Genomic DNA, 27,658 nt, shown 5'->3' with positions numbered 1-27,658 from the left:
TGGCGGCGCCGGGCGCGCCGTGAGGGGCCTTGGGCGGGCGCGGAGGGAGGGAGGGAAGGAGCGAAGGTGCGTCCTCAGCCCGGGGCCCGCCGCCACCGCTGTGGCCGGTGAGGGGAAGGGGCAGCGCTGCCCCCGCGTCCAGGTCCCCTCTCGAGGTAGGGGGAGGGAGGCGATGGCGGCGGGCCCCGGAGGCAGCAGCGGCAGCGGCGGGGTGGCGGCGGCGGCGGCGGCGGGAGGGCCGGGCTGGCGGTTGCCGGGGCGGGTGCTGGAGCTGGTCTTCTCCTACCTGGAGCTGCGGGAGCTGAAGAGTTGCGCCTTGGTCTGTAAGCTGTGGCACCGCGTCCTGCACGGTGATGAGAACAGCGAGGTGTGGCGCAGCTTGGCGGCCCGCTGCCTGGCGGAGGAGGCCCTGCGCACCGACATCCTCTGCAACGTGCCCACATACAAGGGCAAGGTGAGCCCGGGACCCCCCGCAGCCACTCGGGGACAGCCCTCAGCCCCTCGGGGACATCCCTCCCCAGCCTCTCAGCAACGCCCCAGGTGCTCGGGGACACCCCCCTAGCTGCTCGGCCCACCCACCATTGGAAGCCAAGGGGGGGCCCTGAAAAACATGACAGGATTTTACCACACACGCGCCCTCCTTCTTCTCCTGTAGGTCCGTGCCTTCCACCATGCCTTCAGCACCAACGACTGCTCACGGAACGTCTACATCAAGAAGAACGGCTTCACGCTGCACCGTAACCCCATTGCCCAGAGCACAGACGGGGCACGGACCAAGATCGGTTTCAGCGAGGGCCGCCACGCCTGGGAGGTGTGGTGGGAGGGCCCGCTGGGCACCGTGGCCGTCATCGGCATTGCCACAAAGCGGGCAGCCATGCAGTGTCAGGGTTACGTGGCCCTGCTGGGGAGCGATGACCAGAGTTGGGGCTGGAACCTGGTGGACAATAACTTACTGCATAACGGGGAGGTGAATGGCAGTTTCCCACAGTGCAATAATGCGCCCAAATACCAGGTGAGCGGGGCTTGGCACAGGCTGGAAGCTCCACCATGTTTGACGGCAGCTAGCTGTCATGAACCTCCTCCCTCGCATGTCCTAGCTGTCTGCTGAATTGGTCCTAAATGCCCACCTAAGGGTCTCTTTGCCATCCCTGCAGAAGGCAAATAATTCTACCTTGTGAGCCTTTTCTCCCGTCTTTTACCGCTTCCTTAGACTATGCCTGTGTGTGGTGTTTAACGCATCTGACCGTCAGTTGCTTCCCCACTTTTATTTCAAATATCGAGTGCTAAGCATGTTCCATGGGCATCTTGTTTAGATGCCGTGTTGCTTTTTGAAATAGAAGCCAAAAAGACTATTGTAGCCTTCTGAAGTATCGACTTGCCCCACAGCAAGGTGAAGGTCTGTGGTGCTTCACCCTTTTGTAGTATGGCAGCGTGAGCCGAGATTAGTGCTTAGGTAAGAGTTTTCCTGCAAAAACCTGCAGCAGTGCTGAGTGCTGCTTGTTTGCTTGCTGGCAGTGTTCCCATAGGTGACATCCCTTGGCTGGGATGCTGGGATGCGATGTTCAAATAATTTCAGGTTATTAAAGAGCAAGTGGCATTCCACTTTTTTGTCCCTATAGAAGTGTGTATCTTTGTTCTTCTGGCTGCTCACGCAGCTGCATTTTGACAGCTGGATTTCCTTGCGTTACAACTTAAGCTGTATGCATTGTAATTTCCATCTCATAATGCTGTGGCTTTGTACGTGTATTGGCTTATGTTTCCGTTGTGGTTGGATATCTCTGTAGTAACTTGTATCTGATATTCCTAAATTGCACGTAAAAGTTCACTGCCAAGCGCTTAACTCTGTCTGAAGGTTATACCTGCTGTTTTTGCGAATAACACCTAAAATTAGCATAATTAAAGAGACAGATCTCTTTCCATTTGCATGATCCCTAGCATGCAAACTGGGTCTACACATTCCAGGCTCGACCCTTTGTGGTCGCTTTCTGCTGTCCTTGCATAGGCCTTTCTGCAGCAACAGGGTGAGGAAAGGTTTTGAAGCTGAAAGTCCCCATCTCATGTGGGGGGCTCAATGGTGAACGCGATCACTGCTTTCTCTGTAAAAACTGTTGAGAGCTCAAATAGGTACTTTGGAGTATTTTGTGATTAGTACAGTGATCTGCTCCTAGAAAATCTACTTCAAGGAAACACATTTGTATCATTGGTTAGAAGAAAAATGTGTTGGCTGGAAGAAATCCCCAACATTGGGGCTGGCTGGTGAAGAATCAGAAGTTTGTGCGGCTCCTGCTGTGGTTGCTGCTGGTGTCTGGGACTTCTATTTATGTCTGAAATAATGTGTACTAGATACATGCACAGAGCACCGTGCATGCCTAGGTCCAAATATTTTGCTCTGTTCAGTGTTGGCTTTACTTTTGTGTGTGTACACATATATATATATATATATATATTAGGTTTTTCATGCTTATTTTGCCTGAGCTTTGCACTAGAATTTCCCTCTGCCTTGGTGAGGGAATACCTCTGTCAGTGACATCACTGGCATAGTAGTGTATTCTGGTATATTTTGTATGTGGCACTTACCTTTCTAAAACAAGTTCAATGTCTTTATAATTGCTCTTCACAGAGCAGTTATTGCTCAGTGATAGCAACAGCTAAATACAGAGTTCAGGTAGCTTTGAGGCCATTACAAAGTTTCCAAAACTCCGCAGTATTCTGAAGCACGTGGCATTTGGTGTGCTCTTGCAAGGTTCATTTGAAAAGGGTTATGTTTATTATCATTTAGGTGGTGAGATGCAGGCTGCCCATTGGAAGTGGGCAGCAGAGGTACTTGGGATCCTAGTGTGTTTGAGAGAAATTGCGGAATTCCTGTCATAAAAGTAACGCAATCATAAGGAACAGGAAAGCCTTGCTTTAAAATTGCCTACTGTGTTATACATGGGCTATGCTTTATTTTTGTGTCTCCATTTGAACATGCTGACTCTTTCTATTTGTGTGGGTTTTTCTTTTTTGTTTGTTTGTTTTATTCCCCCTCCTGTCTCTATTTCCAGATAGGTGAAAGGATTCGCGTTATCCTGGACATGGAAGACAAAACATTAGCGTTTGAGAGGGGCTATGAGTTCTTGGGAGTTGCCTTCAGAGGACTGCCAAAAGTTTGCCTGTATCCAGCAGTGTCTGCTGTGTATGGTAACACAGAAGTGACTTTGGTCTACCTGGGAAAACCTCTGGATGGATGACGTGGATTGTTTTGTTGGGACATTGAGATGTGGATGATTGGGAGGAGAAATCTGCATGTTGGTTAGAAGGAAACGTGTATTAGAGGAAAAACAAAAAAGTGTGGGTGTGTGTCCAAGAACCATCGAGGGAATCACGTGGAATTTTGAAATGGAGGACCAGCCATACTTCAGGAATTGTCTTACATTTCCTCTTTCTACCAGTCCAGAAAAATCCTCAGGGTTGCAGTTCGTTGAGTGGGAAGCTGACACATGCATGTTGCAACAGATTTCATTGCTAAGATGGCAGTGTGTGACCTCAAATATTTAAGAAAGGATTTGATACAAAACTCTTTGAGGAAATTAACCTGAGATTTGTAAGTAGCGTGTTCTGTGAAAGACTCCCATTTTAAAACTGCTTGTTCCTTCCCTTCCCTCCTTTGGGCCAACATGGGTACCAGAGGAGAGCAAGTCTGGTTGGGTTTTAGTTACAGTTTTTAACATACTGAGAAGCATGGTCTGTCTGGACTGTCCTTCTCTAGTATAATGATACAAAATGTGTGCAGCTATTTTTAAGTGTATTTTAAGGGTTGTGTATATAGAGCACATTGAAAAGAACAGCTAAGAGAATGGGTTTGCTTTATTCTAACTGGGACATAATTTCTCAAAGGGGGAAAAAAAGCCCACTACGTGGCATCAGAAAATATACCTCGGACAGGTATATAACATTCATGTAAGTGTACTTCTTCTGTTGTATCGTAAATCATTTTGGGATGCTCTTGTGGAGTATGGTGCTACATTGGGTCATTTTCTGTGAAAGTTTCGATAGCTTAAGCAACAGTTTTGTTCACTGTAGGAAATGCAAAACGTTTTCACCATGAGTTTCCTTTAGCCAAAATTTGCAGTCCGTTTTAGGAAAGGAAGGCATAACAGCAGTGAGCTTGTCTTTGTTTTGACATCAAAAATACAAACTTTTAAAGCATTCTTACACTTTCTACTCACTGTTGCAAAATGTTTCAAAATAATGAGGAAGGAGCATTCAGTTTCTGAATCCAGAGCTTGTTTTCAGCTTAAATGGCTTTATAAGGCTTTATGACTTGGCGGAACCTTTCTTTAATTGAATAAAATCCCGCAGTGCCCAAGTATTTGCCTGCCCGTTTTCAGTCAGGATGAGCAAAACTCTCACCAGCCCTTTGATGGGAACTCTGGATCAGGTTCAGCGTTCAGGCTTTTTGCTTGCACTGGTTTTCTAAAACCCCTGTACAAACACCCCCCCACCCCCTACCCCCCCCCACCCCGCCCTCACCCCCCCCCAGTGTGTCAGCGTGCTGGCATACGCAGGGCGGGGCAGCTGTGAAGCTGAGGGGTGTAGTAAGGAGACACTTCATGGTGAAATTGCTTTCCTCTGAGGTTGAAGAGTCTGTAGGGAGCTCCAGAAGGGCATTAAAATCTGTAAGCCCTGACTCTCATTTTTTGTTGATTGGTGTTTCCCAGAGCTGTCTGAACTATTTCAGAGTGAGGCATGCTTTTCGGAGAGGGAGAAGGAAATGTTTATACAACCTCTTTTTGCTTTATTTATGCCAGAGAATGTGAATTGCTTAATATCAGACACTGGCAATTCTCTGAGCACACAAGAGAGGGGAATTCTTCTCTGGCTGTTGCTCGTTCCTGTCCCCCCACTCCATTAACTTGAGTAATGTGGGGAGAGTGGTGCAAGCAGGTGAGTGAGGCTCCTAGTCTGCTGCTGAAGAGCTATCCCTGGAGTGCTTTTTACCTAGTAGATAACCAAGTTCTGCACTGGAACATAGTATGTACATCATTACCATATAAAAGGTTTTTAAAGTATTTATTTGCTTTGTGTGTTGTTTATTGCTTAAAGGCAATATTGAGGTATGTTCCTCTTGGCTGAGTTAAAGAAACAATCTACACAGTGAGAAATTAAGATGTTTTAAGTGATGCTGAGAAAAAATGAATAAATGAAGTGGGACAGGCATAGGAGTATCTTTTGGAAAAATCCATTACAAGCATTGATTGTACTAGACTGTAAAGTATGTATCTGCATAGCAGAACTGTGGGGCAAAAAAGGAAACAAAAGTCTGTCCAGTTTCAGAAAATAAAATTGTCCCTGAGGTGAATGTATTCTCAGTGCAGTCCTGAAAGGTTCGGCCTCTGCGCTTGTTCATGAATCCAATTAGATGCAAGTAAACCCTGAGAATTCTGAGGAGTTTTATGCACCAATTAAGATTGATTTCCATTCTTCTGACTGCTTCTTACCCCATAAATAATTTCCTTCTAAATTAGAAATGCTGAAAGTTGAACATTCCTTAAGGGTGGGTTTGGGGGGACTCATTTATGTAAGATTATAACTTATTCCTGGAGACCAACGCTGGCTGTACAAAATATTAAAATAAACTCTGCTATAATTCAGAAGGATATATTGGTGTGGATTGTTGTAATGGCATCCGTGGTGTGGTGATAGGAAAGATGGAGTAGCAGCTTGGTGCGTGAAGAAGATGGAGGTGTTGGGGCTGTGTGATTTGCTGTGTGCTTGAAAAGAAAGAATCTGATGAGTGGTTAACGAGGACTTGAAAACTCAGTGGTCTGATAGCCGTGCTCGGGAAATTGCATCCTCTGGCACGGGGATGCTCACGTGTGACAACGTGGGAAAAGGCTTTCCTGACCGCTGGAGGTCTCTTGATTCAAATTGAGGTGTCGTGCTTTCTGCTGCAGCTGTCCTGCCCTGCTGCTGTACCGAGATGCCTCCTTCCCAGGTCAGCTTCTTGGTGTCTCTCTGTTTCTTTAGCTTTCTGTATGGGAGCTCAATATTTCATGGTGCTTTTGGGAAGAAGTAGGAGACTCTGTTATGGTTGTGAGCTCCCAGGTATTTTCCAAACTCTCTGCATCAAGGATTTGCTTTTAATCAGTGAATTTTTGGCTAACACCTCTGTGAGCTGCTTCAGAAGTGGAGGGGTTTGATGCTGGCTCGCCAAAAATGTAGAATCACTTTTTCTAGCCTGAGGTACTTCAAAGTGGGCTAAACAGTTGTTTTCTCTATCCCGACCAGTGATTTAACTGCTTTGGTCAGGAGGAACATTCACTGTGCATAGCTCCCATAACAGAAAACAGTCAGATTCACAAGCCTTGGCTTCAGAATCCTGCAGGACATCCAGAATTTTTTGTTAAGTGAGCATTTTTGTCCGTTACAACCACACAAAATTCTGAGTTTTGTAAGTGTGCTGTGAAATCTGTTGGGAGCTTAGCAGTTGGTCATCTGATCTGGTCACACTTCTGTGTCTGAGGAAGCGAAGAGCTCGATATGGCCTTTTGTTTTGGGGCAGAGTCTGTAGCTTTGGTGGTGGCTTGTTGTGTTGGCCTGAAGTCCGTTGTGTGACTTCTTTTTCCGTAAGAGGACAGAGGTTGCTGGATGGCATTGCAAACTCTAGTAGGGATATTTTCTTGAAAATGCTTTTTCCCCCCACTTAAAGTGCAGGGGCGAGCGTGCATTTTTGGGAGTCCTGTGTGCGCCTTCTACTAGCAAACACCATTTGGTTTTGCTACTTCTGGCCGTGTTTCAGGTGACAAAACTATCCAGGAGCAGATGGCCTTGATCCTGTGGGCTGAACTTCTGCTGCCTCGCGTGTGGCTGGATTCTTCTCTGCCTACCTCTGAATCTGGTAGTAAGCTGGAACATATTAGCTTTTCTCTCCACTTACTGATGATCTACATTTTTAAATTTCCTTGATACACGGGTGTGTCTTCCAGATGGCTGCCTCTGTTTTTTTCCTCTTCCATTTTCTCTGGGATAATGACAGCAGTGATGAATTAAAATAACGCTCGGCCTGGTAATAGTTTGATCATACAAAACTTATTTTCTCTAAGTACTGGAGAGGTAACCAGCCCTCAGTGATTCCTGAATGTATTCCTGGGTGTATTTCAATACTGATATTTCAGTTCTAGCTAAATCTTTACACGTTATAAATAGCTCTGGACGCTGGCAGGAACACAACTAAAAGTGCTGTATGTGCTGCCGTTCTCCAGAACTGCTCCAGTTCTTGCACAATACGGACAATTTGGTGAAATCCATAGCAGAAAACGGGATTATTGAAATCTGCCCTAGGATCCTGTCTACATTTACAAAACAGGTTTTTAAAAGGTTAGGGGTGTGATGTGTTTGATTTCTGTAAGTGATAGCAGTCCACCTCGCACTAAGGTATAATTCAGTTGAAAGGAAATTAAGTGGTAAATGAATATAGAAAGCTTTCCCTGCAGTGTTGCTGAACCTGCTAATTTATACTATAGGCAGCTCTTCTCATGTATGTTTTTCATCACTGTATGATGCTGTACAGGCTGTGTGACTTCCGAACGAATTCTCACACCTCCCCACAAGAGGGCTCCCACAGTGCTGTGGGAGCGTTTTGTAAGTGTTGTGCAAAACAAACGTTTAATGTGGAACCTTCTCCCTCAGCATTTGCTTCCTGGCCTCTTAAAAAAACATAACTAACCAAAAATCCTCAACAAAACAGATGAATATAGAGAAGTGGAGAATGGAAATAGAATTTTTGAAATATACTACTTCATTTGAATCCTTGATTCTGAAATTAGGCTGAGCAAATCTTTGCAGTTCAGAAAATTATTTTCAGTGAGAGCACACCTAACTGCGACTCTGAGATTGTCTTAAAAGACAGAAAAGGATTTGAGAGGCTGAAACAAAATGTCACTGTTGCCATTCAAGATCTAATTTTTACCAGACTTGCTTGTCTTCCTCTCGGGCATTTATGACCAGGAAATTGTGATATCATCAAAAGATTATTAAAAAAAAAATATTCCATTGCAGCTGACCCCCCCCAAATCATTGAACAGGGATTTAAAAATAAAACTTGTTGTGTATTGCAAGTGTCATTTATTCTTCTGCAATTTTACAAGCTCAGCAAAGAAGGGTGTCTTTTTCCTTCCATACCTGCACTTGCAGGTTTGTTGTGAGCTAGCTGAGTTGTTTCGTGTTTGCTTGATTTATTTCGTCTTTTTAATCCACATTGTTCTACTCAGGATAAAAGCTATATATTTACCTGCGGGCAGTGTTTGAATGGGGAAACGTGTGAAGGTATAACCTTGACTGTTCTTGTCTTTTATGTAGTGTCTGATCTTCTTCTGAGCTCCCAGTTTCTGCAGCTTAAACCTTTGGTAATTTTATCCAGAAACAGCAGAAGTGTTACCCTGCCTGTAAACGAGTGACCACCCTGGGATGCGTCACCTATCTGTAGTGGTTTGTATGTTTTGCAAAGTGATTTTTCCTTTTTTTCCCCTTTTTTTTTTTTTTTTGTCCTTTCTTGAACTTCTGATTTCAGATCATGAACCTGCTCTCATTTGCACAGTGCGGTCTCTGCATCTTTACAGGCACGCTCCAAAGCCAGGGACAGATGTGAAAACAGCTGTTTTAAAACAGTGTGTATCCTACAGTTACAAAATGCAATTCTCTTGCAAATGTTCAAGCTCACTTACATACCTGCAGCGAGGCGTACTGGCATCCTTCATTGCTGATGCCCTTGATTAAAGCAGTCCGTCAGCTTCGGTTTGCAGCAGGTGAGTTGCAAATCAAGGCAGGAAGCACAGACCTGTTTTCAGCCCAAGCAGGTGAGCGTGTGCTGTGTGTATGAGCTCTCCCTAGACTCTGTAGCTCAATAATGTGTTAAATCTGAGATCAAGTGGGATATGGGCTGTACTCCAGCCACAGAACCTCCACGGTACCTGGTTACAGGTAACAAACTGCAGGTTGCAGCTTCAGCTGCAAGACTGACTTCAGTGATTGGAGACTGAGAGCCTTCGAGTGAGTTATTAAAACAAAGTTATGAAGTTCTTTTGTTTCTTTAGCATCCTACATTTAGCAGAAGCCATATCCAATTGCTTTTAAGTAGTAATTTAAGAGAGTACACTCCACCAGCTTCAATATGTGACTTAATAATAAAGTGCTGGACAAACCTGCCAATAAGGAAACAGATGTTGCCAAAACACTTTTTGTACGATACACTGAATACTGCAGCAGTTAGAGCATTTCAGCCTCTGTCTGCTGCTTCCAAGTCAACTTATGGGTTTTTTGTTGGCTTTTTTTTTGTTGTTTTTGTTTTGTGCCTCAGGTGACAGAACGCTTTTCTCATGCCGGATCCCATCTGACATTGGGCACCCGAGCCCTTCTGCAAGGTCTTGCGCAAGAGCAGAGCTCGAGGGTAGGATCTGGTGCTTTGTAAACGGCCAAGAGATTTTAATCTCAGTTTTAGTGTATGATTTTGTCTTATTCCTGGAAAAATAATTGACGCGTGCAGAATGGGAGCAGAGTTGGAACAAACATTAGTGGGACTCTGGAGAGTGTGCAGTATGGAAATAAGTTGGTCAACCTGTGGCCTGGTGGTCTCATCCCACCATGCTGTGCATCTCTGGGATGTGGCTTGTCCTTACTGGCAGATCATTAGCAGCAATTCTTGGAAGGAAAATGGAGTACAAGAAGGGAAGATCTACTTTATTAATCAATGCATTTGTTTGAACTTTTCCTCCTCTTGCATTCCTGTGTTAATTCAGGTCTCAAATTGAAAGGTGAAAGCCTGCTTTGAGTCCCCCAGATACAGCTGGGGGATGAGGTTTCAGATAAAACAATGTCGTCACCTTTGTGTTAGAGTTTGTTTAAAAAAAACACACAGAAATTTATATCCTGGCAGTTTCTTCTGTTTTCTGATGAGAGACCAAGGAATATGCTCTAAGTGCAAGAGGGCATGCCAATCCTGACACCCTGCAGCCTGGTTTTTTTGTCACTTGTCCTGCAATTATCATGCTAGAAAGGAGGGATGCTGAGCCCCAAGGGTGAAGAGCTGAGAAAGGAAGACTTGGGAGTGTGAATGCTCCAGCTTGCTTCCAGCCCTTATTGAAATCCCCATTGAGAAGAGTTGTTTGGGAGATAACACCATGTAGCAGGGATGTCAGCTCTCCTGGCCGGAGGGGAAAGCTGGGTGGGATAGGCTTAACTCTGTAAGGAGCTGAGATAGTTTCACTTCCCTTTGCACTAATGACACAGTTACTCACTTCTCATAAGCAGAGTGGCAGCAGGAAGGGAGGGAGTATGTGTGACTACAGATGGGAGTAGTTTTTCTTGCCACAATTTGCATTGCTGAATGTTGTCACAGCAGTGACTTATCAATTCCTTCTTGTTCTGGTGACTTAGAGCCTCCAGTCCTGACAGTTTTAGGCTAAAAACTCCAGTGAATGTGCTGGAGTAGATGGGTCAGGGGTTTTCATTGCTTTTAATGGTTTATTTTATTGTACAGTACAAAACTGAGATAATTTATCCACATATGGCAACCCTGTGAGAAAAACTTGGGTGACATTTTCAGATCTAGGTGCAACCAAAGACCAAACTGTAGATGTAAGCAACTTTGTTGTGGGGCTTTCCAGCTCTTGAGGAGATCTAGGAGGAAAGATCAGTTGTCTTCTCTGGCTCCAGGCACTTGCTTCTCTTGCAGATGCATTGCAAGCAGTGGTCTAGAGCATCTGAACTTCTAGTAGTGTCTGTCTAGGATCATGACTCGTAAGGCAGCGGATGCACTTGGCTTCCAGTTGCTACAGAAGTGCAATGCTCTGCTACTTCAACATCTGATGCGTCCCTCTGTATGCTCTGCTCTGAAAACCTTGTGACCTGGATGCTCTGCAGCTCTTGGAGGAGGAGGTTTGCTTCGGTGTGGTGGTGGATTCCTTGTGCAGACCTCAAACCCCCGGCCTAGGAAAGGCGGGTGGCTGAAAGCTACGAGAGGCGCAGGAGCCTGGCCGCAGGTTGGGCTTGGCCGCGTGTGTGGGTAAGCAGAGGGGGAAATGAGATCACTTCTGTGGCTCTCCCTTCTGTGGCCCGCTTCCTCCTCATTTACATCTCGCATGCTGTCAGATGTAGGAGAAGGAAGAGTGGCAACTGCAGGGACGGAGCTGCCTGGCCTGGACCCACTTGCAGGTGGGGAACCGGGGTGCAGCCTCAGCCCCCCCAACATGTGGGTCTGGGAAGTGGCTGTGTCCGAGCCAGTGACCAGCTCCCCTCTTCCCCTTCCGCACAGCCCTGCACTCTCGGAAACGTGGTTTTGCTTTCTACTAAGACCTATTTCTGTCTGTCTTCTGAGCCCAGTAGAGGATACTTGCACCTTTTGGAGACTGAAGGGTCAAAGTGGGACTCGTCTATGAAAATTGCTGCTGTGGGGCTCCTGGTTGGTGTCTAGGTCCTTGGTCAAATGCCCTTCAAGCCCAAAGGCATCATTTTCCAAATTGTTCATACTGGAAGCTCACCAGGGTCCCTGCAGGCTCGTTGCACATTGCCAGTCTGGTGGGGTTATTTCCTTTCCCCTCCCTGAGCTCCCGCAGCCCCGAAGTCTGCAGGTGTCAGCCACCAGCACGTCGCTGCAAAGGCAAGCAAGCCATCTGCTCAGAACAGCCCAGAATTAATTCCCTCTTTCCATCAGAAAACCTGGCAAGAGCTGGGAGACTCCTAATGGCTGAAAATGAGGGAGCAAAAGTGAGCTTTGTTGTGGATAAAAGGCTCATAGAGTGGGAACGAGCCAGGAGCGTGGGCTGCTGCTGGAAAGGGAGCATCAGTGGGGCGGTGGAGTCAGACTGGACAAGGATGCTCTGGCTACAGGGTTCACAAGCCGCTGGGAAACCAGAGCCTGAAGCTTTAGTTTAGTGACAAATGTCAGTGCCAGCACACGTTTCCTTGGAAGAAAGACCAAGCGTGGTTAGGTAAACAAATGAGCAGGTTGTTTGGCTACAGCAGGGTGGGCGGGAAGATTTTGAAGCTGATTATAAATTGCTGATTTTTGTCTCTTTGTTTCCACTGCAAGAAATACACTGGAGGGAAGCTGTGCTTCTTTCAGAGCTCCAGCTCAGCCGCAGTGCTGGGGCTGTAGAGATGCTCATGTATGTCGATGCATGCATGCCATCCTGGGACAGGGCACATACTTTGTTGTTCCCTGGGGATACACTGGGTGGATTCCCATCAAGGAATTCAGCCAGGAGAACTTCCAGAGCTGTAGTTTGAAGTTAAGCTGTCCAGCTGGTCACTTTAGCTTTTCCCCTTTGGCCACGTAATGAATGATCTGTTTTCTTTTTTATGTTCATAGCTCTTAAGTTAGAGGCAACTACTGCTACCGGCAGCTTCTGAGATATAGTGGACCTTCAGCTTCCCTTGTTTTATCCAGAGCAGGTGATTAAATTAAATAACTTATTTTCTTGTGTCTTCTTGATATGTTTGTGCTACCTGTGCATGCTTCAGCCAAGTAGCAAATGAGAATTTGATGTGGGTTTTAAAGATAAAATTTGGGTTTTTCTTTAATTTTTGGAGTTACTGCTGACCACAGTGCCTGGGAACGAATGGCTGGAGGGAGAGGCTCATCTTCACCCTACGTCCGCTCCTCCCTTTCTGATGAGGTCTGACAGTTGAGATGCTGCTGCGACAGAGTTGGTCACTCAAGCCTACCTAATATTTTTTGTAATGCTCTTTGTGGTTTCCCATGATCCTGGAGATGGTGATGTTTCTGTAGGTATTTATCTAAGCCTTCCCAGGCTCGTTTCCCAGAGCGGCTGGTTCTTCTCACTGTCCCTTTTCCCTCTGCAGGAGCTGGAGGCTTTCTGGGGATGCTTTGCACCATTCTCCCTTGCAGAACGACTTGTTTAATTCTCTCTAGTTCTCCATCGCAGTGGGAGTAGAGGAAGCCCATGGAGAGACACTTCTGTTTTGCTTTGCCCCGACTCAGCCAAGGCTGTGGTCCGAGGCTGGTGTGTGAACCATGAGTGACCTTTCTCTTGGTGCTTCCACTCTGGAAGAAATCACATTTCCTGCAGGAAAACAAGGGGCACGCCAAGGTGCAGTGATGGGGTTGCTGTTTTCTCTTGCAGTTTCTCTTTTCCTGTGGGCTCCTGTGCTGGGTGCAGCTGTCCAGGGGTGACTGGGAGGCTGGCCTCTCATTGCAACTTTTCTCTTGGATTGTGCTTGACAATTTGAGAGTTGTTAGGGGAGAAAGATGGTTTGGAGCAAGCTCACTGGGTATGAAACTGTATGGGGACTCCTGGTCCTCTCCTGCAGCTGTAGGAATTGCAGTTGTATGTGTGGACCCCGCTCCAAGTGGGTCAGTCGCCTTCAATTTAATGCACCTGTGCCATCAGGCTGCATTGGAACTTCATGAAGAGTTGATCAGACCAGCAGCTCCTGGCAGCTCAATCCCTATTGCCTTTACCATGCTGATATTAAAAAATAAATAAAAAATCTCAAAGCATACATCCAGTCTTTACTGGGAGGGGCCATGATGCTGCTTGAGAGGAAGAGGAGGGGGCAACAGCTTTGGGACATTTGCAGAACCATCCGGCTGCAGGATGTGGGGAAAGTGTGAAATGCAACACTGCTGCCAGCTGCCCCAGTGCAGAGCCGGTGGCCACTCTGTGGAGAGCAGCCGTGGTGTGCGGCTGCATTCCGTGGAGGTCAGGGTGGGCAAAATGCTGTCGGGTGGTTGCAGGGTCTCTCCCATCCCACAGTGCTCTGTCAGCTGCTGGGGAAAAGGGGTTACGTTGGCTTGGCATTGGTCAGCCAAAGCGGTGGGCTGGGGATGAAGCACGTTGTTTTTAATCTCCCAGCTCCTCCTGGGCTGCAGGGTGGAAGCTGGTTCAACCCTTGGGGCATCACCTTGTTTGGTGGCACCATATGAAGGAATCTCATCAGAAGGTCTCCCAGGAGCCTCCAGATCACCCAAGAGTGGAGTACTGCCACAGGTGAGGATGCTTGAGTTTTATGGCTTCAGGACTTCCCAGCCCTGGGGAGAATTTCTGCTGGCTCCTGCATCTCCAAAGGTCAGATGCATCATTTTGGTGGAGGCTGGGCTTGTAGCAGGGTTTTGGGGGTGAGAAGTGGGTTTGTAATCAGTGGCCAGTGTCAGCCCTTTGTGTGACCATGGGAATTTTGCCCTGCTGCGGAGCTTCTGCCATCTGCTCTGGTTCACTTGGATAAGGAGTGCTTCTCTCTTTTCCTTCTTGATTTTTATACTTCAAACTTCCTTGAAAATGGAGGAAACGAAACCACAGGGCTTTTTTGTGAGTGATATGGGAGAGCTCAGTCTCCTTCCACAGAAGAAATGAAATTTAGTGTGAAGGCAGAAAAAATATCTCCCCAGTCATTTGTCTCTGCTGGCTGCAGGAGTTTGGGGGCCACTTGATGTGACAGGTGGGGGTGCCCCAGGCTGTGACGTCCCTTGGTGGGTGCTTGGTGTGCTGCAGTAACACCGCTTGTCTCCTGACTGCTGCAGAAGGTCCCATTGGCGCTGGTGCCTGGGACAGGGAGCGTGGATGTTGCAGGGTGGTACCCGCTGATCCCACCAGACAGGGTCCTGTTGCAGGACTGGATCCTTTCTTCATAGTTTTGATCCCTTTCCCAGCTAGGTAAATCCAGGCAAACTGTTCTCCCCCTCAGTGGCTGGATTTGCTGGGGATTTGGGGGTGCATGAGGACCCTGGGGGAGGCGAGATGTGGGGTAGGAAGGGAGATGGAGAGCAGGGACAAATGGGTGTGAAGAGGAAGGGGGCCACCCTGTTCATATCGCCTTGGAAATGTGGATTTTTCTCTCTCTTTGCCTTAGCAGTTGTGGGAAAAGCCATTTATGCTGATGTTCATATAGGGATTGGCACTTGGGAGATCCCTGTCTGACTTGCACACTGGGTTTGCTGAAATTCTGAGCAGCCCCAGGAGACACAAAGCTCTATGGGTGGTGGGATCTGAGCATCCCAAATCTCACCTAGACAACGCAAGGAGCTGGGCGCTGGTGTCCCAAAGCAGGGACTCAACATCTGGGGACACGTTCAACCTTGCATTGGGATGCAATGGGAAATAACAGCGTCACCTTTTTCCCCATGGCAAGTGCATCCCTTGGTTCCTGTCGAAGCCCCTGTGCTGGGTGCTGGAGGCAAGCAGGGGACTAGAGGGATGCAACGGGAATAGGTGCCATGCAGGGCAGCACTGCCCAGCTGGTGGCTTTTCTCCAGCCCTGGCAGGGTCGGTGGTACGGCTCCACAGGCAAGAATCCCCCCCAGGTCACTACCTCTGCCACCTGAAGCTCTTTCAGGGGTTTGCTGCTGGAGCTGTGCAGAGAAGTCATGGTGCAAGAGCTGCCCCCAGTGCTGGCTCATCCCTGGGAGCAGAAGGAGAGACAGGAGCTGTGTAACCCTTGGTGGGGGCTAGTTCCCCCTGGCATCCCCCTCCCTGCCTGCCTGGCCCCTGTGGTTCCTCCTTGCTGGGGAGCTGTTTGTGAGTGCATGACCCTGGCTATGAGTGCTGAGATCAGTAAGCGAAGTGCCTGGCCACGCTCTCTGCCTCCATGTGACTGCAGTTTCCGTTAGCTCCTTCCGCAAAGGCTATATTAGTGCTAAGCGAGAAAGCGGGTGGGAGAGAAACCCAGTGGGTCGCACCTACCCTTGGCCCCAAGAGCTCCCCAAACGCAGCTGGACGGGCTGCTGGCTGCAGGATGAGGTGTGGCAAGCCTTCCGCGCTGCCCCACGTGGTGAGTAACTGCCCCCCAATACCTTTGCCAGGAGAAAAAGCCCGCCATGAGTTTTTGGGGAGCTCCTCTTGCCAGCTGGAAGATCTGTGGTGGCTGTGCATTGCTAATGCCTATGCTCACAAGAGCTGTGGCTGCGTGGGCCAGTGCCGGGGCTGGCGTGCACCGCGGGGAACACCCTGGGTGCTCCCAGACCTCTTGCGCGTGGGCTCCACTGCAGGGCTGTGGGCAGGGGTTTCCTGCCGGTGCTGCTGCCCGCTCTCCTGGCTGGGCAGGTGCCATCCCCACAGCCACAGGGAGGAGTGTGGGAGGATGGAGGTGCTTCTGGTGTTGGGGGAGGCCAATGCTGGGTGGCAATGAAAGGCTGAGCTGCGTGACGGAAAGCGTGAGCTTTTACAGAGGTGTTCAGGGGCCAAAGGCAAACCAGAGCCAAAGCCTCTGTTTTTTGGGTGCAGTGAGGACACCATGCCTGGGTGTAAGGTGCTGCCGGAGACTGAGGGCGTAGGAAGGTGCAAGCCACTATGCATCAGTTCCAGCCTGAGGAAGGGGGGTTTCCTCTTCATCCCTGCCAGATTAATAAATGCCACTTTTATAAGATACCAGCTTAACACTTTTGGCTGTCCCAAGGAAGGGGACAACCCAGGACATGTCCCCTGCTCCCTCTAGCTACCCAAGCTGCCAAAAATAACCCCCCGTTTCTTCTTCAAGCGCTGGCAGTTATGAAAACTCCGCTTGCTGAGCCCTCGCCGAGACCTCGCTGCTCATTTGCCTGAGGTTCAGCTTTCCCCAGATGCAAATGCCGTCAGCTCCGGTTCCATCAAGTTAGTAATGGGGCATCTTGTGCTAGAGAGCCTCTGCTTCCCTGGGAGGACCTCTGGCAGGGATGGGTGGTGGAGGGGCTCAGTGGTGGCTGGGTCGGTGTCCCCCAGGGGAGCATTTAGTGCTGGAGAGGGGGGATGTGAGCCCTGGCAGGGGGGAAGCCTCTGCTCGAGGGCTGCAGTTCAGTGGTGTTTGTGAGCAGCTGTGCAGTGACGACGGTGCCTTTCCCACGTGTGCTGCCCTGTCCCGGGGACTGGGCTGCCACATCCCTGTCCCTTCTCTTACCCTGCCCTCCAGGCTCTGCTTGGTGGACACCCACGAGGGGTCCTGCTGGGGCAGGTGGGCCTGGTGCCGGGGCTCTCTGCTGTTTCTCTCACCATTTCTCATGGTGGCCCAGGTCTCATGGAGCACACTGACCACCACTATGGGAGCCCATTGCCTCTGCGCGCTGCTGGGGGCAACAGTGGGGGCTGCGTGCCTGCCTGCAGGCAGCAGCCATGGGCAGGATGCTGGCTGTGCACAAGGATCACCACTGCCATGATGGACTCCCTGGGAAAATCTGGGCCTTTCAGGATGAGTGGTCTGCAGCTTTTGACTTCACCTGTGTCTCCATCTCTGCAGGAGTGCTGCTGCTGAGATGGAGACCCCACTCCTTGGTCTCTCCCTGCTTCTGGTCCTCCTGGCAGTGGGACGGGGAAGCGGGGTGGTTGCAGCCTGGGCAACATCTCTCGGCAGCTGTGAGCTCGTAAGTCCTCTCTTGCAAACCTTCGCCCTTCTGACTTCTTGGTCCTGCCCTGCAAAGCTCAGGAGCCTCAGCATCTCCAGACCTGGCTTAGCTGAAGAGTGGACTTGGGTGCTGAGGCTCTAACTGTAGACCCTACCTCCTCCATCTTCACTTTGCTCCCCAAACTTCTCCCTCCTCATCTGCCCCCGTCTCCCTCCTCTCAGAGCAGCATTACATATCCAGTTCTTGCTTTAGGTGCAGAGTACTGCGGACTGCACCAGGAGATGGCTGAGCTCCGTTCCAGGGAATCTTCAAGGTGATACCGAGGAGCTGTTGCTTGATGTCAACACTATCCAGGTTCTGGGCAATGCCTCTTTGCTCTCATACCACCAGCTGCGGCATCTCAGCTTGACCAAGAACCAGCTGGAGCTCATTGAGCCTGGCACCTTCCTCAGCAGCCAAGGCCTCCATGTGCTCTCCTTGGCAGACAACCTCCTCTTCACCAACTACTCACTCACAGCAGCTGCTCTTTCTACTCTGCCAGCCTTGAGGACGCTGGACCTAGCTGGAAATCGCCTCACTGAGAATATGATATCAGTTTTGGTCTGGAACCTGTCTTCCTTGGAGTCCTTGTCTGTGGCCAGGAACATCATCATGAGGCTGGACTCATCTGTCTTCATGAACCTGACACAGCTGTTGGAGCTGAACCTAGAGAAGAACTACATCTTTGAGATAGACCAAGCTTTTGAAGGGCTGCAGAGGTTGCAGAGGCTTAACGTAGCTTACAACTACCTCCCATGTGTTGTGGAGTTTGGTCTGACCCAGCTCCGGGTGCTCAACGTCAGCAACAACATCATTGAGTGGTTTCTGGCCCTGGAAACTGATGACTTCTTTGAGCTGGAGGTGCTGGACCTGTCCCACAACAACCTTCTCTTCTTCCCTGTGCTGCCCCGGCAGAGCAAGCTGCACTCCCTGCTGCTGAAGGACAATGAGATGAGCTTCTACCAGCGCCTCCCCAATGGCACATCCCTGGCGGACGTCACGGTGCAGTTCCTGCTCATTGACGGCAACTCCACCAATGTCACGACAGTCAGCCTCTGGGATGAGATCTGCCACAGCAACCTCTCCTCCCTCCGCTTCCTGGACATGAGCCGGAACCAGGTCTGGTACCTGCCAGAGGGCTTCCTGGCCCAGATGCCCTCCCTGACCCACCTGAAGCTCAACCAGAACTGCCTGGAGACATTTCACCTGTCAGAGGGGAACCCCTTAGCCATGCTGACAGAGCTGGATCTCAGCCAGAACCAGCTGGTGGAGCTGGGGGTGGAGGTGGATGCCGGGGACGTCCTGCCCAACCTGCAGCTCTTTAACCTCAGCACCAACAGGCTACAGGCTTTTCCTCCTGGGGTTTTTACTTACACCAGGAAGATTGCTACTGTGGACCTCAGCCGCAACCGGGTCGACCTCTGTCCCCAGCCAGCTGTCACAGGCAAGACAGAGAGTCCCCCCTGCGTGGACCTCAGGGGTGTCAAGACCTTGACTCATCTCTCCTTGGCTGGCTGTGGCCTGCAGGGACTGGGCGGTCACCCCTTCCAGGGAACATCACTGATGCATTTGGACCTCTCCGACAACCATCAGGTGCTGTCTGGGGACCTGGGGTGGCTGCAGGACCTTGCTCTGACACTGCAGGAGTTGTCTCTGAGGAACACCAGCCTGTCCTCCACTGCTGTGGACTTCTCTGCCTTTAACGGCCTCATGTGCTTGGATCTGTCAAAGAATTCCTTGACCGTCTTCCCCACCTCACTGGGTGCCCTGAAACTGCGCAGCCTGGACCTACGGGACAACTGCCTCCCGGCTCTCCCGCCAGACATCGTGCGGATGCCACTGAGTGAGAGCCTGCGGGAGGTCTACCTCAGCCGAAACCCCTACAACTGCTGCACGCTGGGTTGGTGGGATGCCCTGCAGCGGGTTGAGGGGCTGCAAGTCCCCGATGGGCAGGAGGTGACCTGCAGCTATGCCTCCCGCACACTGAACCCCAGGGCACTGCCCGAGCCTGTCCTGCAGAGCTGCCGCTGGCAAACAGCTGACTTGGCGCTCCTCTACCTGGTGCTGGCTCTGCCCACCTGCCTGACGCTCCTGGTGGCCTTTGCTCTCATATTCCTCATGCTAAAGCAAAAGCTGCTGAAAATGGTGAAAAGCCGGTGCGGGGTGTCCAGCTCTTACTGATTGCTGAGAAGGGGCTCAGGAACAGTGAATGTGAACAGGTTGTCAGGATCACACGCGATAATCCCTCCGAGGTTGCTGAGATGGAGACTTGTGGGATTGGAGGACCAGGGGGTGATGGGACAGCTGCTGTGCTATGGATGCCCAAAGGGTATCCTGAAGGGTGCAGGGCCATGGCTGGTGCTGGAGCCTGGGGCCGTGCTGGGCATCATCAAGGGACACATCTTCAGCAGAAACTTTCAGCTGATGTTGGTGAGAGCCAAGCAGACGTGACACTGAATGCCTCTTGGCCAAAGGGGCACGGACAGTTGCACCCAGTGCTGTTTTTTGCCCCCACTCAGGCAGTTCCTTCTTATTTATTCACCCCTGTAGCCAGGTCTCTGCTGCAGAACATCCTCCAGCTCTGCGGCCAGGCTCCACAGATTGCCCTGGGCTGGTGCAAGCATTGCCTGGGTGCTGCAGAGAAGGTCTCCATGGCTGCAGCTTCCCATGCCGCTCTTGCCGGCACTGGTAAACTTGCAGGCAGCTCTGGGTGTGCACCCGTGTGTGTGTGCTAATAAGACAGGTGTTGTCAGCAGGGCTGAAAAACACATTTTGGAGTGTCATTGCATGTTGAAGTAGTGATCCTGGCTAAAACAGCCCATTAAAAATAGCCTAAGTTGCAATGATGTAAAATATTGACTAAAAGACAGGAGAATAAATTAAATCAGCAGTAATATTTTATCATCAATTTCTTTTCCTCCAGCAACTGCTGGATTAAACAGATGCAAAGGAGATAAGAGAAAGCCTTCCTCCGTGTTTTGCAAGCCCTGCCCTTGTGGGCTGTCAGCTCTTGCGGTGGGGGTGGGGGGTAGGGGGGCGTTTCCTCCACCCAGCCCCGGTTGCAGCATGTACTGGCTCTCCCTTTCCAGCAGCGCACTACCTGGGGAAGTGCCACTTTGTTCCTTGGAGGGTGACTGTGGGTGGAAATGAGAAGCAATGGTGGTTTGTGCGAACTCAGAAGCTCTGCTGAGAATGAGAGCAGCTTTTTTCCTGTGGCGCCGTTGCAAAGTCTCCAGTGAAACGTATGTCTGAGTTCAACAGGAACATGGGGCACAGAGAAGAAAGCAGTGGTGCCAGCATGGTTATGATGGGGCCTTGTCCTTGCCCGGAGTGGGATGAGCTTGGCGAAGTGATGTGGGGTGTGCTGGGTGCTCGAGCCACCCCAGCCAGCCCAGGGTCACTCCACCTTACGCTGGGTTTGCCCTGGGAGGTGGTGGAGGGAGATGCTTGAGGCTGTTGTGTGGCCAGGAGCTATGCTGGGGGGGTCGTGCAGGCAGTGGGAGCCAAGGCTGGCAGCAGGGCCATCAGGGCAGCATCCTTCCCAGTGCAGGTGTGGGGATGAGGGCAAAGGTCAGCCACAGCCTGGATGTTGCCTGGCACATCTGCAGCAGTGAAGCAACTTATGAGCATAGAGCCAGCCCACAGGGATGTGGCTGAGAGGGGAGGCAGGCTTGGAGGTGGAGCAGTGCATCCCCTCCTGTTTTTGAAGGTGCTGCCACCTTGATGTGCGGGTAGACATTAAGTGAGGATGGGCTGCAGCAGAGTAGGGGGCCAAAAGAGAGCTGTGGTGAGTGCTGGGGAAGACATTGGTGAGCCTTGTGTGGCTGATTGCTCTGCTGGGCTGGAAAAAATGGTACAGGCTGGGTGGTGCTGGACCAGCCAGCAGCACCGCTGGGGCTGAGTGCTGGCAAGGCTCTGGAAACCCAGATAGCAAATCTGTCTCAGAAAACAGCTGCTTTCTGGCATGATTTTAGACCAAAAGAGCCAACACCAAATCAGGCCCCAGCTGGGTAATCCCTCAACATATTTCAGCTGTTCTTTTGCCCGTAAGCTGCATGCCCGAGGGACAACAGTGACCTATAAATACACCCCTGTGATGTCCTCCAGCAGGTCTGCGCTGGCACTGGGTACCACAGGCACGTTTTGGTTTCTCCTCACTGGCAGGGTGCCCCTGTGACCACCCCACTCCTTGTGGACATTTCCCCCCACTATGGGTGCTAGGTCTGGCCTTCGGGGGTGGAGGTATGCACTTCCACCACCATGGCCACTGCTATTTCTCCTTTTGGGCAGGGGATGTGGGGCACAGCCATGGGCATGCACATATGTAGAAACCCAGGTGCCTGTCACTGCCTGGGGCATGGATGCTTGCATCAAGCCGATGTGGGGGATGTTCAACACTCCACCATCACGAGAGAGGGGGGCAGCTTTGCTGAGGCACAGGGGCATGGTGCTGGGAAAGCTGAGGCTCTTCCAGAGCTGGGACATGCAAGTGATGTCAAGGCAAACAAGATGAGCTTCCACTTTTAGAGTGGTTGACGTCCTTACAAAGCTGCTGTCTTTGTGAGGTCATGGAGATCAGGGGAGGTCCTCAGTGACTGGAGAAAGGCAAATGTCACACCCATCTTCAGTAATGGCTGAAAGGACATCTTCGGGAGCAACAGAATGGTCACTCTCATGTTGGGAAAATCATGGAGTGTGCTTTCTTGGAGCACGTTTCTAGGAGAAAGCAGCTGGGAGCAGTCAGAGTGGATTAACCAAGGTTAAGACATGCCTGACCAGCCCGCTTGCCTCTCATGACAAAATGGCTGGATTTGGAAGCAAGGGGGGAGCAGTGGGTACCATTTTTCTCCGCTTCAGCATGGCTTTCAATACTGTGTCCCACAACATTCTTGCATCCAAGTGAGGATGTCGTGGTCTGGATGGGTGGGCAACCAGGCAGATAAAAATCAGTTGGATGATGAACTTCAGAGGGCAGCAGTTAGTAGGACGTGCTCTACCAGCAGGCTGGTGAGAAGACACATATGGCAGGGGTCTGATCGGGGATCCACCCTGCCTGGTGTCTTTTACCATGATCTGGAGGAGGCCATGGAATGCCTTTGTGTCAAGTTGAGGCCAAACTGCGATGACCAGGTGATACTGGGAAGGGCTGCTGTCCTGAAGGACCATAGTGGGCTGGGTGTGGAGGAGAGGTCCCCACGGGTCCCCTCTCACGCAAATAAGAGATCTTCATGTGTTGGTATGTTGCAATCTTTTACTGGAAAGAGAAAAAGGCCTCTGCTGAAGATCTACATACCCCTTTGTGGGTGGAAGAGGTGAGGGGTTGTTTTTTTTTTTTTTTTTTTTTTTTAATATTTGGCAAATGAGGCTTCAGCTTCCATTTTGCTTCTGAACTGAAGACTCCCTTGGACAAACATAAGCTCGCTCATCTTCTCCAGTGATGACAAAGTACAGTGCTTTAATTGACACTTCAGATTTTTCACAGAACTGGCTCTATCACTTCAGCATGTAGGAGGAGAGCTCTTCTAGCTTCTGTGCTACGATATGATGCCTTATTGATAAAACTGACAGGTTTTAGTTCATTTGTGGTCGCAAGAAGGAAGACAGGAAATAAATTGGTCTTGGAGGCTCTTTACAACTGCTCTTAGTTACCTTAGGCACAAGCGTCTTGAGGCCACTCAATTCGGGGTAAAGGCCCATCCCATTCACAACCCTTACGAGCCACCGAGCTTCAGAAAGCCAAAACCTGGGAAGCTTTTGGAGTGGCCTAATTTTGTAAAGAATCCTAAACTTAGTCTTCAAATTCTTACAAGACAGTAGGATTTGGCTAGTACAAACCAGCTGAGGAAGATGGTGGGACTAAAAACTTCAGTGGGATAAGTGAACTATTAGTTTGCAGAGATGAATTTCTCAGTGACCATGAAAACACTATGTGGAGGACCTCTTGCTGCAGCTTTGTCACGTCAGGTTCACCCCTAGCACTATTTTGAGTGATCTGGGAACTGTAGCCTGATGAGGCAGCAGGGGTAAAGGTTTTGTTTTCTTCTAAGACCACCCGCAGCCTTTGTGAGTTTCTACCATGCTACTTTTGTTTCGGATAGTTTATTTGCCCAGAACTGAGCACTTACTGAGGAAGCATCATCTAGCAGTAAAAGGGAGCAAAACACCTTGCTTCATCACTTTGAAATCACTGTATTTTCAACACTACTTTCAAGACTAACTTACTTCCTAGATACTCTATTTCTTAAATACAAGAATTTATATTTGTGTAAGCTGAAGCTGGAGATTTAAACGTCACTCAGGAAACACGAGGGCAATATTCTCAATGCAGTGTTGGTTCATCCAGAAAGACTAGCACATATTTAATGTTCCAACAAGTAATAATAAACACCATATGTATACAATAAAGCTTTAACATTGCTTTCAAAACATAGATATTTAAGGCTTCATTTTCAGATTAAGCCGAATAGAAATCATGGTAAGCTGGTGAGGTTTTCAGCCAAAGCTGACTGAAATGTGAACAGAGGATTTAATAATTTCAAATTATTTTAGGCACTCACACATAGGAAAAGACTAAAAACAGCCAATAAGTTCAGCTGCCCAATTTCCATTTCATCAAGTCTGGCTTCTTAAACGAAGTTCACTTAAACATGGAATTGCCATAGCACCTTAGGCCTCGAGTTCTCCATAGCCGTGAGGTGCATCAATGCATGAAGTGAAAATGATGCAACAGAACCCGTATGCTGACCCTTTCTGTTGAGACTGGGGGACTTGTCTCTGAACTGCCTGTCCAAGACATCTTTGTCCAGAATCAGATTTCTTCCCCTGACTCCATGTCCCAGCCACAGGACTCCAGCTGCTCATCCTGTGGAAACTCAACCTCAATGTCATAGGTGAAATCTGGGTCGTCTGTCTTCTTCCTGTTCTTTTCAAAGAGCTCATCCATGATTCTCTTCCTTTTGGCTAGTTCCTCGTCATCTAGTTTGTTCATATCTTCTTCTGGGTCAATTGTCTCTTTTCGCTGAAACTTCTCCAAGCTCTCAGCCAGGCTCTCTCCTCCCAGATGACCTCTCAGCAAACTGTACAGCTTCTTTAGCTGATGCAGCGAGACTCCTTCTAGGTAAGCCTTGTGCCGAGGGTGGTTCTTCAGCTGCTCAGCAGCCATGCTGCAGTCTAAAGACAAAGCCACAATGAAGACTGACAGCTGCAAGCAAATCTCTTCCCATAAACAGATCCTCTTCTCACAAACCCTCACAAGCGAGACCTCCAGATTTAGCAGAGCCCCTTACTCAGGTTAAGGTGTAGCCCGTGGCTCCTCAGGGGAGACACTGTTACTACAGAACAACCCCTCTTTGCGCTCCCTGCATGCTGGTGAGAAGCTACCTGACTGTCCCTTACCAACTATCCATTCCTCTCACTGTGTCTGGAGAGGACTTGGGGAATGCTACAAGTAAACGCAGTGCACCTGAGAACTTGGAGAAGTTTCTGACAGGCATGATGCGCTGCCGAGTCTTATCCTTGTTGTCTTCTTTGTAGATCAGGATAATGGATGGAGGCTGAAAGCAGATGCCGCACTTCTTTGCAACGTAAGTCATTACAGTACTCACTGCTGGTTTAATGTGGTCAGCTTTACAGAGGTGTCCTCAGTGACACTGAAAAAGAGGGAAAGAAAAAAGGGAAAGAAAGTAGGGGTGTCTCTTGGTACTGTTCTTTTTACCAGGCTTCAAGTGATGTGAATTCAGCAAAAACATGCAGCCACAGCATAGGTCTCCCTGATTTCAGTGGAACACGTCCCTGCATGCTCGGTGAGCTGGGTGCCAGGGCGCAGAGTGACTCTCAACTCCTGGTTTGTGCCTGTCACTACTAGCTAGGGCTTTCAATCGGGATTACGTATCACACACAAGTTAACATTTTGGTTTACCAGCTGTGTACAGGACTGCACAGTCAAATGATACCTAAAAGATGTCTTTAGTATTTATTAATTTTTAAACTGAAAAATGTCATTAAATAGTAAATCAGTGTATTAGTTTCTTCACAAATGACATCTGCTGCAATACCCATTGTTCTGGAGAGCTAGGAATTGCTTACCTACCAAACCCTTTTCTGCTCTAACTACCACGCTTTTAACTTTGCATTGCCTGATAGTTCATATGAAAGCTCCAGGTATGACTTCAGGGAGAATCTGATTTCTTCAGTAAAAATGTAAGGATAAATTTCTGCTGTAAGCTTATTTGAGCATATTTGAAAACAAAAAAAATTCAGGAAAACGCACGTAAAACAAAAATTTGAAATGTCCTGGAACTCCACTGAAAGAGTTTCTACAAAATCAAATATGAATGTTGCAAGAGATGCAATAAAGACAAAATCCTACGGTAGGTATTTGTCTATTATACATATTTGCTTTGAAAAGATACAAACTGAATAATATGGTTCAAATTTCCTTTGTTTCTGTCACAAGCCTGAGGATATTGTATTCCTTATTTCATATGGTAAGGGAGACCCTTTCATCTGTAATGTTGACGTATGTAACACTGGAATTCCCTTTTTTTTTCCATTTTAAGAGGACAGGTACCTAGTAAGTTTTTGTAAATCTGTTTCAGAGTAACGTCAGTACAGCAGCAGATCTGTAACCGACATAAGATAAGGAAAGAAAAGAGATTCAGGAATTAAGGACAAAAGTAATTAAACCCCTTATTAGGAAACAACAAAAACATGAACTAATTTTGAAGAGAGGAGATGATGTTCAAATGGTTAAGCCTTCTCAAGCTAAAATATATCGTCAATGAAACTGAAAAACTGAGAATTTGCAAGTGAGAAATGAAAATGCTTTTTACACAGCACATTTCTATTAGAGCTTGAGCTGTAAGATGTTCATGCAGGTTGAGACTGTCTTAAGAATTGAAAATGCTGAGCTGTCGCACCGAGGCACCGGGAACTTTTGCCATCCTTAAAAGGTAGAGGAAGAGGGTGGGTGAGGAGAAATGGCCAACTGACCCACTAAACATATGGCTGTATCTACACAGTTAGTATGAACATACTGTACCCATGAGAATTTAATTTTAAAGTAAGGACTACTAAACTTTCAAGTGTCAGTGCATTAGTCAGCTGCTGCATGACTGAGGTGAGGTTAATCCATAATTATCCTTTTCAGTCTTCTCCAAAGCATTTTGTCTTGCAAGAGGAGAGGAGGAACATCAGCCTGACTGACAGTGACTTCTCTTTTTTTGCCTTATTGCATTTCTCCATACCCAAAATGCTCAAGAACTCCTCTGGCTCTGTCCCCTTCTTGAGTCAGATGAAATACTAGAGAAAACTTACAGATGCAGATCTGGTGCAGATCCTCTTTCCCAGCTTAGTGTACAACACTGAATGCATGCCTTACTTTACTTTTGATTTTATGTAAGTGAAAACATGCCAAACATGAAGATTGTCTCCTCCTCTGACTACCCTAGAGACTGCCACAAGGCAGAGTAAGAAATTAGACCCAAAAAGTTGTTGTCTCCAAAGCAAGAAAAAATGTGTTAATCTTCAAAAGCTACTTTGAGGACGAGTGGAAAAGTATTCCTTTGCTAAAAAACACGTAGGAAAGAGTTCAAATTTGCAGTAATGTTCTCAATACTGAAAATTAACTAGAGCTGCTGTACCTTTTGCTTTTAAGTAGTTCTATAAGTCAGGGAGAAAAGCAGAAGTCTCTCAAGAGCCCCTTTCACCATCTTAAAATGAGAAATGATGCCTCAAATTGAACTCAAATGGCTTTTTGAAGGGTCACTGACAATAGAGTGGGCCCCGTCTCTGAAACGGGAATGGGATCCTTAGACAAGAAATACAAACGAGAAAATGCTGTTGGGATCCACGTAAAAGACGGGAAAGAGGCTTCGCCTCGTCAGTTACCACAAGCAGAGACCTTTGCTGCCAGGCACGAACCGCTAGTTTCAGTAGTTCTGAAACACAGATAGGTGGTGTGTTTTTGTTTGTGTGTTTTGGGTTTTTTTTTCTTCCCCCGTCAACGTCTGCGCTGCAGCATAACGATTTTTTTGCCGTTAAAAAGCCACTTTTCTACTGCTTGTTTCCGCCAAATGAGCAAACCTTCGGGGTCGTGCGCGGGTCGGGGCCTAAACGCTGAGGGGGAAGGGAAGCGGGGCAGGATCGGGCCCACCCCTCCCTCCGACCTCTCCTCACCTCACCTCAGGCGGCGGCGGGGAGGAAGGGAAGGGGGGCGAGGCAGACCGACGGCCCAGAGCCTGCTCCCTCCACCGGGACTTTCGCCAGCAGGGTGGCAACGGCTACGGCCGGGCCCTCCCACCGCAGGCCCCC

At 48.9% G+C, this 27,658-nt stretch overlaps 3 protein-coding genes across 5 annotated transcripts; 2 read left to right on the top strand and 1 right to left on the bottom strand.

Moving 5' to 3' along the window:
- Nucleotides 1–16: 16 nt before the first annotated feature.
- On the top strand, nucleotides 17–5,639 carry FBXO45 (F-box protein 45). Its single transcript, XM_075099590.1, has 3 exons — nucleotides 17–454; nucleotides 656–1,012; nucleotides 3,045–5,639. The coding sequence occupies exons 1-3, from the start codon at nucleotides 173–175 to the stop codon at nucleotides 3,228–3,230; spliced, it is 825 nt and encodes a 274-aa protein (XP_074955691.1). The 5' UTR covers nucleotides 17–172; the 3' UTR covers nucleotides 3,231–5,639.
- A 9,566-nt stretch (nucleotides 5,640–15,205) lies between these two features.
- Nucleotides 15,206–20,295, top strand: NRROS (negative regulator of reactive oxygen species). 2 transcript variants are annotated; one of them, XM_075099578.1, is made up of 4 exons: nucleotides 15,634–15,765; nucleotides 16,471–16,583; nucleotides 17,203–17,326; nucleotides 17,561–20,295. In XM_075099578.1, the coding sequence occupies exons 3-4, from the start codon at nucleotides 17,219–17,221 to the stop codon at nucleotides 19,526–19,528; spliced, it is 2,076 nt and encodes a 691-aa protein (XP_074955679.1). In that variant the 5' UTR covers nucleotides 15,634–15,765; nucleotides 16,471–16,583; nucleotides 17,203–17,218; the 3' UTR covers nucleotides 19,529–20,295. The 2 variants fall into 2 exon arrangements, with proteins under 2 accessions (XP_074955680.1, XP_074955679.1); XM_075099579.1 differs by lacking the exons at nucleotides 15,634–15,765; nucleotides 16,471–16,583 and adding an exon at nucleotides 15,206–15,294 and having other exon boundaries at nucleotides 17,200–17,326.
- Nucleotides 20,296–23,675: 3,380 nt separating this feature from the next.
- Nucleotides 23,676–27,658, bottom strand: CEP19 (centrosomal protein 19). 2 transcript variants are annotated; one of them, XM_075099589.1, is made up of 3 exons: nucleotides 27,529–27,658; nucleotides 24,810–24,996; nucleotides 23,676–24,517 (listed from the first exon to the last, which is right to left on the bottom strand). In XM_075099589.1, exons 2-3 carry the CDS (start codon nucleotides 24,937–24,939, stop codon nucleotides 24,156–24,158), a joined length of 492 nt encoding a protein of 163 aa, XP_074955690.1. In that variant the 5' UTR covers nucleotides 24,940–24,996; nucleotides 27,529–27,658; the 3' UTR covers nucleotides 23,676–24,155. The 2 variants fall into 2 exon arrangements, with proteins under 2 accessions (XP_074955690.1, XP_074955689.1); XM_075099588.1 differs by having other exon boundaries at nucleotides 27,524–27,650.

The sequence above is a fragment of the Phalacrocorax aristotelis genome, chromosome 7 (assembly GCF_949628215.1).
Source record: "Phalacrocorax aristotelis chromosome 7, bGulAri2.1, whole genome shotgun sequence".
Lineage (NCBI taxonomy): Eukaryota > Metazoa > Chordata > Aves > Suliformes > Phalacrocoracidae > Phalacrocorax > Phalacrocorax aristotelis.
This window is presented reverse-complemented; position numbering and strand designations above follow the sequence as displayed.